The sequence below is a fragment of the Stenella coeruleoalba genome, assembly GCF_951394435.1.
Source record: "Stenella coeruleoalba genome assembly, chromosome: 4".
Lineage (NCBI taxonomy): Eukaryota > Metazoa > Chordata > Mammalia > Artiodactyla > Delphinidae > Stenella > Stenella coeruleoalba.
Genome location: NC_137149.1, coordinates 20527028 through 20540569, shown reverse-complemented (window position 1 = coordinate 20540569; position 13542 = coordinate 20527028). Strand labels below are relative to the sequence as shown.

At 36.4% G+C, this 13542-nt stretch overlaps 1 protein-coding gene across 17 annotated transcripts in view; it reads right to left on the bottom strand.

Annotated features, from left to right (window-relative positions):
• Positions 1–13542, bottom strand: part of PRDM5 (PR/SET domain 5) — a gene marked incomplete at its 3' end in the record, with an annotated part of 289496 nt that overhangs the window by 90860 nt on the left and 185094 nt on the right. For all 17 annotated transcript variants that reach the window (XM_079919945.1, XM_079919942.1, XM_079919943.1 and 14 more), the window contains 2 exons: positions 5612–5705; positions 1968–2128 (listed from right to left, as the gene is read on the bottom strand). In XM_079919945.1, the coding sequence (XP_079776071.1) occupies positions 1968–2128; positions 5612–5705 (255 nt within the window). The remainder of the gene's footprint in view (positions 1–1967; positions 2129–5611; positions 5706–13542) is intronic.

Below are 13542 nucleotides of genomic sequence, written 5' to 3'. Positions count from 1 at the left end.
ATTAAATCAATTGTTAACTTTAATATAATTGGTTTATAACCTTATTGGTTGATATTTAATTTATAAATTTTCATATTTGAATTATAATCTATATTTGGATATACACTATCATATTTGTAATTTTTAAAAGAGTTATAAATGAAATATCTTAGTCAACTTCAGTGTCCTCTAGATGTTTTTCCCTTGAAAAACATTTATATTACATTCAAGTTTGAGGAATACAGTCTAATTAATCAACAGCCACACTAGCCAATGATACTGTCTACAACAAACATCTCCTTGAGTCTTCAATTGGCAGCACTTAACTTTCCATTTTCATTACAAGTTCTTATACAAAACAGTTATACATTCTTTACACCTCAGTAAGAGCTGTTACTCCCATGGTCCACATTATGGTTCAATTTAAAGGAAATGGTATAACATTTTAACATATAACAGACCTGTGTTCTTCTCACTCCCTGACAGAAGCGACAAAATATGGCAATTCTTTCCTGATTAATATAACGTTGTTTGGGAATGGTATACATCTATTATTACAACATGGGATTATTCCAAACAGGAAACTACCAAGTTCTTCGTAGTACGTTTATAAAATCCACAGGATTTCTTTTGCTGCTACATAAGTATTTCATTGTTCACCTACTTATATTCAGTTACTTATAGTACTTCAGTAATGTGAGTTTCAAACTAAAGGATACTACGGCAATATTAATTAAAATAATTAAAGTATTCTTTTTGGCTTAATTCAAAAATATATATTATTATTAGGTACAGAAATTTGACTGGTTGGTATTGTAAGATATTGAAAGTATAACACTACAAAATCTTAAATATGGTTGGAAAGCATGGAAACATCACTATGAGAACAATATTGGATAAATGTATGAGACAAAAATGAACAATGCACCACAAAATATATTCTATGATAATCTGTTATTGCAGACAAACAACTATATCTTTCTGGAAAATTCACTATACTTTCCCTCATTGATTAAAACATAATAAAAGTCTATTAAATTCATGAAAAAGTAATCCAATCAAAGAAAGTTGAAAGATTATTCTATTCAGACCTTTGAAAAGAGAAGACAGTATCATTATTAATCAGCATTAAAGATACAAGAAAAGAAAGTTACTCAGTCCAGTTCTTTTGAAACAGCTGTATTAAAGACAGGTACCAAAATAAAAGTCATAATGACACAGAAGCCACTTCACATTCACTAGGCAGGACACGCCGAGCAGCAGAGACTACCACACTTCAACAGTCATTTCTGAAGTCAACATTAAAACTTTCAACTGCATTAGTTATAATATGAATTTTGCTATTTAAAAAATATACTTAGAATGTATTTAATCAACAAGTAAAAATAACCTGTTGATTTGCTGGAGGTAATTAGCATAACACAAATAAGATAATCTCCAAATCACCATCAGTATGAACATCATTTTATTCAAGTTGAGCAAATACTTATCAAGTCCCTGTTCTGTACCAGGAATTTCCCTAGGTCCTAGGGATGCAAGATAAAGAAGGACCACTCTAATCCTAGAAGAAGTCAGTCTAATAACTTGTCAATAGACAGCTGAACTAGCTTTGAAAAATAAAACTATTAAAGCTCTACTCAGTATCTTTAAAAAAAGGAACCTATGTTAATCCAAAAATGTATAAAGTCGAAAAGCTCCCGTTCATCGAGTACACTGTAAGACCCACCTATCAGCATCGTTTAGGACTGTGTAGCATCCATACCTGAATCTAGGTTTGCTTTCATATGACAAATATATTCTCTTCTGATAAAATGAAGAAAACAGACATTTGCTAAAGAGCTGCTATCACTCATGGGTTTCGTATTTGTCATTTTGAGTAAATATGTTGATAAATTCATATAAAATTGATTATCACATGATAATTAACATACACGCCTGTATGGTTAAAATACGTAATCCATTCAAACTCACGGAAGGCTTCTACTTACTTTCTTATGACTTCTAAGCACTGAAGGTGTAACAAATGCCTTATTACACAGCTCACATCTGTACTTCTTGTGTCTTTCATGAACCACCTGGACATGAACATTTAAGGTGTCCTTCCTTTTAAAGGTAGCATCACAGTGATGACACTTGAAAGTCCTCTCACCTTAGAAATGAAAAAGCCAAATAAGAGAAACACAGACACAACAGCAGGGTGCTGTTAACTCCCCCTCACATGTACTAGATTTACGGCTGTTTTCTCCAAAAACCCAGCTTTACAGCTCTAACAATTTATCATAACCATAAAAGGTCACTTTTCCAACAACTGTTCAGTTCCATATTTGCTCATTCCCTGTGTGAATCATGTGGGGGGGAGGGAGAGTCCTTTAACCTTCGTAGATTCTCAGTACCTTTAACTGGAAAATGTGGGGACTGAATTCGCTAATTTTCTAAAGGTCCTATGAATTTTCTTTAAAAGTATGTATTTCTAAGGCAGGGGCTTGAGTTTGACAAAAGGTCTCTGTTCTGCAGAGTGAGTTGCCTTTGGGGCCCCTCCTGAACTCCCCTCACCCCACCATTCTCCCTCTGGCCTTCAGGGGCAGAGGCAGAACTGGCTCCCAGGCAGTAAACTGGAGGGAAGCCCCTGAAGGCGGACTGTCAGAGCAGATCCTTCACCCCGGGACAGGAGAGGGCTACAACTCCACTATCTCAGGAACTTGGCCTGGAGGCCCCCTAATGCAGTCCTTGGTCTGCTGTGAAATGGCTAGGGAAGGGCTTCAACTTCCAGGCTCTCAGACTGTTTAGGGGCTGCCTCTCAAAAAGGCAGTTGGGTTGGGGCAGGGGGACCCAGAGTGGCAACTGCCCTTGTCTACCCTAGAGCCCCTCAAAGGGCCCCCCAGCTCTAGGGCTGGGGTCTAGGGCTGTACCCTAGAGTCCAGCGGGGGGCCTCCACCACCTGGCCCCTGGCAGTGCCCTCAGGCCCCTTTTCTTTCCTGGGCAGGGGACCCGTGGTGGGACACAGCGTCTTCCGAATGCGTCCCGGAGAGGGTACCTGGGAGGGTTTTCACCTTCCCATCAAAGAGCCTCGGCTTGCAGGAAAGCAACTCCAGAAGCTATGTTTAGGGAGTTTATGGGACTTTTTAAACTTTCATACCATGCTATGTCTAAAGTCCATTTTAAATACATTTTAAGTGATCAATGTACACAATTAGAAGATAGTGAATCTCCCAGAAAGATATAAAACATATGTAGCGTGTATAAAGACAGACTAGTATTCGCATATATTTTCCCTTTTTACAGAACAATTTTAATAGCACAGATTCAAAAAGTATATTCACTATGAGATAAAATATGCAGGTAACTGTCTACATCTAAAGAAGAGATTACCTCAATTTCAACCAAGCTCTTCCACCTGCCCTCCATTTAACTAACATAAATTTAGAAATGTGAAGATCCTATTATTTCGTCACACCAAATTTAAGGAAGGAATGACAAGAAGAACGAAAATAAAAAGGAAAAGGCAAATTACCCTCCCTTTGTCTTTTCAAACAGAAGTATGGCTCTTTAAATTCTCTTAAAGTCTCTAAGGAAGTTGTTGAGTTGCTGAAATTCGATACTTGAAACCAAGTCACACCAAACCATGCATGAACTGTATAGATTCTGAGAGCTGTGTTTATATGCTGCCTTGGTGCTTTTTTGTTGCAGGGTGTTATTGTTGTCACCTAGTTTGTCTTCATATATCTTTCTAGATTTATTTAGAATTTTATTGATATTTGTATAAAATGTATAACCAGTGAGAGTAAAAGGACAAGTGACATAAAATTGTAAATGTTAATAATACCAAATCTATTCAGGCACTGGAAAAAAATACTCCACGATTGCTCCTAACAAAGTATTTCCATTAAATTATTAAGTGAATCAAAGTATTGGTTCCTGTACGAAAATCTTATTCAAGCTATACCAAGGAGGTCCATACCTTTCTTCTTTCATATTTTAATTCCAGATTTTTTTGTTTTAAGTTTATCAGAACTTTAAAATTCTGATACGAGGTTTTATCAGATTTCTTTACCTTAAATTTATCAGGATTTTTCCCTATCTTAAAACCAAGAAGCTAGCTAGTAACCTGCCTTTTGGTTTTCAGTGTATTAGGAAATAACAATAATTTCCAAAATAATTATGACATCTTATTTTTCATATTTGGAGCCACAGTGCTGATGTAAGTTTCTAAAACAATCCTCATGTTTTGAAGTTAAATGGGTTTTAACTTTCCTATTGTACAAGACAAGATCTAGTCTTTTGTCCTCTCTATTTTAGCCATTTTCTTTATCAAATGACAGTGAAATGGGATGGAAATTCCTGCTGTTACATGACATATTTTATTTCTTAAATGCAGACCTCTTCTTTATAAGGAAAATGGAAAATGGTGCTAACAGCTTCTCCAGAGCTGTAAGGTGAATACAGAATGACATGAGATCTCAGCACTGTCTTTCCTATAGGAAAAGACGCATTTCATCACAATCATTACCACTCAATAAATATAAAAACTTTAGTATCTTTATTATTTTTCATTTTAGATACTTTGACTTGACCAGAGGAAATTTCTTCCAAGATCTGTACAATCAAATGTCAAGACTGTTTTGCTTTTCTCAGAAATATTAAAAATTTAATAAGCATTAGAAACTTGTTAGAGGATGTTCTACTGATTAAACATGTTAGAGGATGTTAGAGGATGTTCTACTAATGTCAGAGGATGTTCTACTGATTAAACAATGTTAGAGGATGTTCTACTGAGGATGTTCTACTGATTAAACAAGTCAAGTTAAAAGGAAGTTATTACTTATGTTATACCATTTTTATTTAACTTTAGATACAGTAAAGTAGTAAATCTCTGGTGGCTTCAACATCTGAACACAGAACCCACTTTAAAACTCTGTTTAGCAATAACAATTTCTTCTCTGAATAAAGTGACACGGCTAAAAACTGTGGTATTCTAAAATCAGCTCTCAGTGTAACTGCTAGACAGACTTCACGGTACATAGGTGAATAACTTAATTCCCCCCTACCCCCACCAAAAATTCCTTTGCCAAAAGAAGTAAGAAATCAGAGGCAGTGGAGTAGGCAGGAAAAACACAGGACTAACAGGCTTGGATGCTACCCCCAGTGCTGTGCAACCCTTCTCTGAGTCTCAATTTTCTCAATTCCCCTCCAATGAAGAGGTTAAATTAGATGTTTACTCTGATCCTTTCCAATTTTAAAAGCCTGTGAGCTAATAAAATCATGCCAGATATCTGCATGTTTTAAAGAGTCAGGCATGTTTCCTTAATCATTACATTTAAAAGGGAACAAAAACGTGTGTTTCAGAACAAATTTCAAAGACACTTTACTGAACATGTTTTTATACACAGCTTTTAATAGTGGGAAAAATGATATAAAATAAAATGTCTCATAAAATGATTAATCTTACTGTGGGAAAATAAATCAAGGATAAAGGATGAAAAGGGGAAAGGCAGTTATCGGTCCTTTTTAAGTTTAAAAGCAGATTACATAACTACTTATAGGTCCGCTTCTGTGATGCCTACATTCTCAAAGGTTATAAGAACAAAATATGATATAATTCCTTTGGTCCTCAACTGCCTGGATTGTGACTTACTGTTATGTATAAGCAGGTGTCTCTGCAAAGAAAATGGGGTCCGGAACAAAGCTTTACATTCCTCACACTGGAAAGGCCTCTCTTCAGAGTGGGTCTGCAGATGAAAGAAACAGGTGAGTCAGGACTCTCTAGAATCAACTAGTCATCACAATAATTGGAGCCTGGATTCACGATGGCGACCAGGAAAGACAGGAAGGTGGACAATATCCTGCTCCTTCTGGTAACATTCTTCCCCCGTAAAATTGGGAACACAAATAGGCTGTGTTCATGGGAAAAAAATGACTGTATTTTTAACTTCTCAAATTAATTAACTATAAACTTGATAAACAGTAAAGGAAACTGCTCCTATAATCTCAAATGCTAATCTCAATACACATTGGGATTTCTCAGAATCTACTTTGCAGAGTGAAATGATATGTAATTTCTCTAAAGACTAAACCTCCTTTATCAATGGACAGACTTTATGCTGGTACAACATTTTCAACACAGGCAAAGGAAACTGTATAAGGGAGACTGTTTCCACCCTTTTCCTTCAACTTCACTGACTAACTTCAAATAATTTTCAGTCCTAGGTGCTGCTTTTCCCCTAAATTAAACTAGAACATTTACTCATGTTTTAATTAACACCAGGTATCATTAATTAAATATTTATTTTGGATCAAATGCTATGCTAAACACTTCACATGAATTATTTCACTTAATTCTAATAGCAATTTGATAAATAAAATACCACTAGTGTCTCCATTTTATAGATGAGAAAGCTAAGGCTCAAAAAGTTTCAGTAACTTGCCCAATGTCAAGCAGCATAGATGTAGGAAGCACTATTAATCCGTGACAGACAAAAATATATGTGTAAACAAGAAACAACGGAAATCCACCTGCTAGATCTAAAAATCAAAAACAAAAAACAACAGTAAAAACAGCTTACTCACTTGACCTGTTTTCCATTACACATCAGTATTAACGCATTGGGCACAAATCAGTAAATAAAATTCTATTCTACCAAGGATGGCGAGATAACAATGCTCATAAATGCTAACATGTAAAAAACTGAACTATGTTCTCTTATTAAAATAAAGCAAATCATATAATTGATGGGTTATGTTATGATAACTGTGGTATAAAAATAAAAGGAATTATTTAAAGAAAAGTCACTTTATTCACAGCATACAGATTTATACATTTTCTTTGTCTAATGGACACTATAATATTAAAGATATAAATATTACCTATTAACATAATGTTAGTGAGAAAGGGATTATCATGACTGTTTTCAACTGTGAAAAATATAGAAAAAGGATGGGAGGAACAAATATATAAAACTCAGGATAAACTACAGATATTCAAATGTGCTATTTAGAGATATTAAAATGATAGGTGGGAATAAACATATCAATAAAATAGAACAAAGAGTAGGTTTCTTTTATTACCAAAGATATATGAACATTTAGTATAGGAAAATATGGCATTTCAAATTGGTATAAGAACAGTGGACTGTTTAGTAAATGGTTGTGAGGCAACTGTATAGATATTCAGGAAAAATTAAGTTGTGTCTATTCCCCACCCATTACAAGAGATAAATCCCATTTCAATTCAGCTATATTTTTTTTAATGTTAAGAATAAGACACTAAATATACAAGAAAATATGAGTAAATATTTAAATAATTTTTGAGTAGGAAAAGGCTTTCTAGGCATGGCAGAAAACCGGGTACTCAGATGAGAGAATTAAATTTAAAACTGCAAGGCAAAAATATTCGGTGACACAGTAAATATTTGCAACATACACCAAAAGTTTAAAATTACTAATATAAAGAGTTATAGCAAATTAATAATATAAAAATTCCCCCAAAAGGGCAAAAGGACTCTCCTCCAAACAGCACTCTTAAAATTTCATTGATTATTTATTTTGCGCCAAGTCTATGATATGCACTTCATGCCGCTACATGCCAGTCCTATTTTATATTCTGGGGATATAGTTGTGGGAAAAAAAAGGCAAATGTCTCTGCTACTGTGGAGCTCTTACTCTAGCAGAGAGAGAGGAACAATCAACAAATGATAAAATATCAGATACATGCTACAGAGAAAAATAAAGCAGGGAAAGAGGACAGCAAATGTTTCAGAGAATGGGGTAGCAATTTTATTTTTTATTTTTTTGCGGTACGCGGGCCTCTCACTGTTGCGGCCTCTCCCATTGCGGAGCACAGGCTCTGGATGCACAGGCTCAGCGGCCATGGCTCACCGGCCCAGCCGCTCCGCGGCATGTGGGATCTTTCCAGACCAGGGCACGAACCCGTGTCCCCTGCATCTGCAGGCGGACTCTCAACCACTGTGCCACCAGGGAAGCCCGGGTAGCAATTTTAAACAGGTGGTCAAGGAAATTCTGGCTGAGAAGGTGACAGTTGAGAGAAGATCTGATTGCACTGGGGCAACAGGGGCAGGTTTCCCTCTGGGTGATCTAGGCAGGAAACTCCACGGAGGCCAGTGTGATAGGAACTAAGTGGAAGAGTGGCACAGAAATGGGAGAAGGTGGAGAAATGGGAGAAGCAAATCATGTAGGGCTTGGTTAGCCACTGCAGGAATTTTGTCTTTTACTGAGAGAAATATAAAATCTCCCTAATGGGTTTTAAGCAGGTAAGAGGCATGATTCACTTGGCATTTAACAGGATGCTAAGGTGGCTGTGTTGAGAACAGGATATAGGGAGACAAGGGAAAGCAGAGAAACTGAGAAGTAATAGCAATAAACCAAGCAAGAGATGATTAAGACCTATACCAGGGTGGGAGCCACTAATGTGAAGGAAAGTCAGAGGCTTCTGGATCTATTATGAAAGTGAACAGGTTTTGCAGAAAGACCTGGATATGAAGCATAAGACACAGAAAGAAGGAAGCAAGCATGCCTCCAAAATTGTGACCTGAGTAACGGTAGGATGGATTAGCCATTAACTAGTATATGAAAGAGCAAGCAAGAAACAAGTCTGGGTAAAAGATAAGGGGTTCGATTTTGGACAAGTTCAGATGACTATTAAGAGATGTCAACAGGCAGTTGAATATTTCAAGTCTGGATTACTGGCTCTAAAACTTGGAGATGTCAGATTACGTACAGTATTAATACTTCAAGCCATGAATGCAATTAAAGAATGAAAAATTTAAAACAAAATACTATCTATGGTCTATCAGACTGGCATAAGTGAAGAAAATAGATATCAGTCTGTGTTGTCTGAAGGGTAAGAACATGCAAGCTCACATCTGGTAATTGGGAATGTAAATTTTCTGAGGGGCAGTGTGGCTCTATTTACCAAACTGATAACTGTGCATAGACCTCTTGACTAACCAATTCCTTTTATAGAAATATATCGGACAAATTTTTGCACTTTTTTTTTTTGGTAGCGCTTCATGGCATGTGGGATCTTAGTTCCCCGACCAGGGACTGAACCATGCCCTTGGCAGTGAGAGCATGGAGTCCTAACCACTGGACTGCCAGGGAATTCCCTTGCACAATTTTTTTTTAAAAAGTAAAGAATTCTTTTTTAATTCCCATTGACAGTTATAAACCTAGTTAACTAAATTCTAGTGACTATTAAATATATTTTTTCTTTGATATGGAAAAGTCTCCATAACATATTTTGAGTGTCAAGAGCCGAATGCAAAGCGTTATACAGTAGAATACCATTTATGGCACATTCATACTCACACAGAACAGGGTCTAGGAAGATGTTCTACAAAACACTGAGGAGGGTTTTCACAGTAAAGTGGACAGTGGTATTTGACAGAGTTTTTGCTTTGTTCTCTAGAACTTTCTTTGATGTTTTAATTTCCTACAAGTAGTAGATAATATCATTATAAAAAGAAAGAAACTCTTTCATTTTTAGAGCATCCAAATTGGAAAACAGGGTTGCTTTAATCTTCCAAAAATATATTCCACCCTAACCCATTCTTTCTCTTTTTCCAAATCTAGGACAAAACAACTTGTGGATATGATTTAGTGGCTTGATGATTAAAGAACTTGGGACAGCATAATGCCTTAGACCTATGTTAACCAAACCAAAGCCACAACTTCTAGATACTGACCTGAAGTCAGTAGCACGTTTCAAGCAGTAAGCTGTTAGTACATAGCCAGGTGAATAAATACTTTGTCAAAAAGGTTCCAACGCCCAACACCACGGAGGTGTGATGGCATGACCTGTGAAAGTCTCAGCATTCAATCTCATTTAAGTAAGGTCGTAGTGAAATACCTGCAAGTTGTGGATAGAGGACTTCTGTCTCCAAGATATATTTTACAAATACCAAATAAAATTAACCCTCTTAAAGGGCTTCTTATCCTTCAATTTTTCATCTCTACAGGGTTCCAAACTTTCCACTGACTTACTCATCACATTATCCTTGAGCTCCAGAACACCCTCCTTTTAAATGCCAGGCACTGAGACACCAATATCTGCTGACGTAACAAATGAGCTAGTCCACGAACTGGCACTATGAAATGTATCACTTTATGCACCATGTCTGATTATTGTTGCAGATGTAGAAAATACATAAGAAAACGTGTTGCACTACCTGTAACACCTAGTAAAATGTCTCAAGAATGCTTCAGAAAGTTTACAACATAATTTTTATACAATAGTTAACAAATTATCACATTTCTAGCCAACCAAACCAAATACTAATTTCATGAGAGCAGATTAGCCTTTTCCTCAGGCCCATTCACAATTAAAAATAACTCTATCATTAATATATACAGCTCCACAGTTAGCAATATTACTTGAAATGACATTTCTTCTTTCAGTCATGTGCAAAACAAGAAAACTATGACAAATTCAGGGGAAATAAGTAGAGATTAAATAAAACTGGAAAAAATATTCCAGAGATACATGTGTTAGAACTATTCTTTAAAAAAAAAAATCTCATTATTGAAGTCTGTATAAAAGTATATTGCTATCCCACAGGGTCACATAATAAACCTAAGGTTTTATAAAATGTGTGTCATCTGGCTGTTTACAAGGTCTGTGGATTAAATTTTTACTGTCAGACTTACAACTGGCTTCCTTAAAAGGACTCACAAAAATGAATAGAAACTGGAGAAATACCGAAGAAATCAGTTTCTTTAAGCTCAGTACAGAAAAAGGTAGCTCATGCTACACAGAGAAGTGAAGATGGAGTACAGCCTTGAGTAGCCAGTCCAACCTTTCCATTGTTTGAAAGCCACAACTCATTAGTACAAAACCATAATCTCAAGGGGCCAACTACTGAAGTCCCTGCAGCCCTAAGGACACTCCTCCTCCATATCTGTGGGAGACTGGTTTCAGGACCTCAGAGGATACCAAAATCCAAGGATGCTCTCAGCTAGTGGGAACACACTACAAAGCACACGAGGCTCAGTTCAGTGCTCTGTAACGACCTAGATGAGTGGGATAGGAGGGGGTGGGAGGGAGGTCCCAGAGGGAGGGGATATAGGTATACGTATAGCTGATTTACTTCATTATACAACAGAAAATAAGACACCATTGTAAAGCAATTATACTCCAAAAACAAAAAAATGGCATAGTATTTGCATATAACCTATGCACATCCTCTCGTATATTTTAAATCACCTCTAGATTACTTATAATACCTAATACAATGTAAATGGTTGCCAGTGCACAGCAAATTCAAGTTCTGCTGTTTGGAACTTTCTGGAATTTTTCTTCCAAATACATTGCATTCGCGGTTGGTTGAGTCTGTGGACGTGGAACCCGCAGACACAAAGGGCCAACTGTAATGCCCTGATCAAGGCAAAGGGAATTTGCTAAGAGAAGAAATAATCATAGGCTTTCAGATGAAGTCTTCCTTGGAAGGCAACTCAGGGGGCTTCCCCTCTTCTATACTGCTGAGAGACGGTATCTCATATTTGTTACCAAGGATACCTGTAGCAAACAGTGTTTTCAACACATGACTCTTCAGGCTAGCTGATTTGACCATTAATTTAAAAGTTCTGCCTCTGCATGGCCACTATTTACTACAGCTAGTCTAGAGCCATACAGAACAAGTTTATTCTCGCTTCCAAATGAAGCTCTTTGAATATCTGGAAACAGCAACCATGTCCCTTCACAAACTGTCCAGATAACAGAAACTTGTAGCTTCACTACTGAAGATAAAGTTTTCAGATGCATCATAATAATGTGAAGCAGAATTTTCTGCATAGAAGTAGGTCTCCTAATTTTTATAAGTCATATGTAACACACCATAGCAGCTATACTAGCTCCTTTAGTGGATAACTTGTTTGCTAGGCAAGATGGCGAAATAAATTGGTAATCTTGCATTGAACTTTATGTGCCATCCAAAGAGAAACAAGTGCAGATTCCTAAACTGCAAACAGACAAACAAACAACAATGGATCGATTCCAGTCCTATCCAAAAATTACTCTAAAAATTAATACCAGTCCTTCAACAGGAAATAGTTTTCTTATAGTATAAATCCCTAGTAATTAACAGATAATAGGAAATAGGATGAGAATAGGATTCCAAATATTTGGAATAGATAGATATAAAGTAAAATGTCTGTGTATGTATGTGTGTGTGTGTGTATTTAAACCACTACCCAATTATCTAAGTGTCAACATGGCCAGAGGATATTTTCTCAATTGAAACCCTTATAAAAACTAATCTATTTTCAACATAATACAGATGCAAACAAAGTCAAAAGATCAGTCTGATTCTAAACTGATTCTAGTTTCTAATTTTAAATATAAAACACTCAATATGGGATATTAGGTTCAAAGCTTATTTTTTACTGAAAATACTGCACGTCAGCATATTTTAATTATAACATACAATTCTCATTTGTACAGTTCTAGTTTTCATTGGTTCAAGTTTGTGGCATTTTCTAGTTTGATACAAATTGTTATAGAAGAGAGAAGAGTGTCTCTTTTTAAAAAAGTAATAGTTTTCCATTTATTTTAACTTAGCTTCCAAATTTATACTACCTATTCACTAAGACTGTCAACATCATTTAAAATTCATTACCCTGTCTATTGCGGGTTCACATAAGTACACTTCCTGCCCTCATGCTAAATCTCCCCCATTTGCCATGCTCTATGAGTCACAGTTTATTTCTAAAGTTTTTTGTCTTCTCTGGGTGAAACAAACCATCACCAAGTCTTCTGGCTACAGCTAACCTGAGTTTTTTTGTTTTTTTTTTCCCCAATCCTCTTTCACTTAGTCTTCTTCTAATAGATCCTCTGGGCTGAGAAACGAGTCAACCAAACTTGGTAGAATTTCAGGTAGAATAGAAATGAAAGGGACAAGGGAAGGATCTCCGTGTTATACTAAATACTATGTTTTAATACATGAAAAAAATAAGAAATATACTGATAATGGAGAATTAATTTAATGATAATAGAGGAAAATAAACTGTTTTTATTTCCTGCTTTTTCTATCCTGAACATATCTGAACCAAACCATTCAGAAGAACAAGGGTATATTTGAAGAATTTTTGTGAAGAGGAGCTGTTTTTTAATATATGACACTGATTTCCAGGAAGATAAAAAGGAAGCAGCGGGGCTTCCCTGGTGGCGCAGTGGTTGAGAGTCCGCCTGCCGATGCAGGGTATGCGAGTTTGTGCCCCGGTCCGGGAAGATCCCACATGCCGCGGAGCGGCTGGGCCCGTGAGGCATGGCCGCCGAGCCTGCGTGTCCGGAGCCTGTGCTCCGCAATGAGAGAGGCCACAACAGTGAGAGGCCCGCCTACCGCAAAAAAAGGAAAAAAATAAAAAAAGGAAGCAGTGATAAGACATCTGCTTATTAACATTAATCTTCCCAAAACACCATGTGAAAGAATTTTGAAAAAGGAAAACTACAAAGGAGCCCTTGTCCAACAGATATTAAAAAACATTATAAATCGCAACTATTAAAATAGTCTGATATTGCAAGGGAATACAGATTAAATGGAACAGAATGGAGTC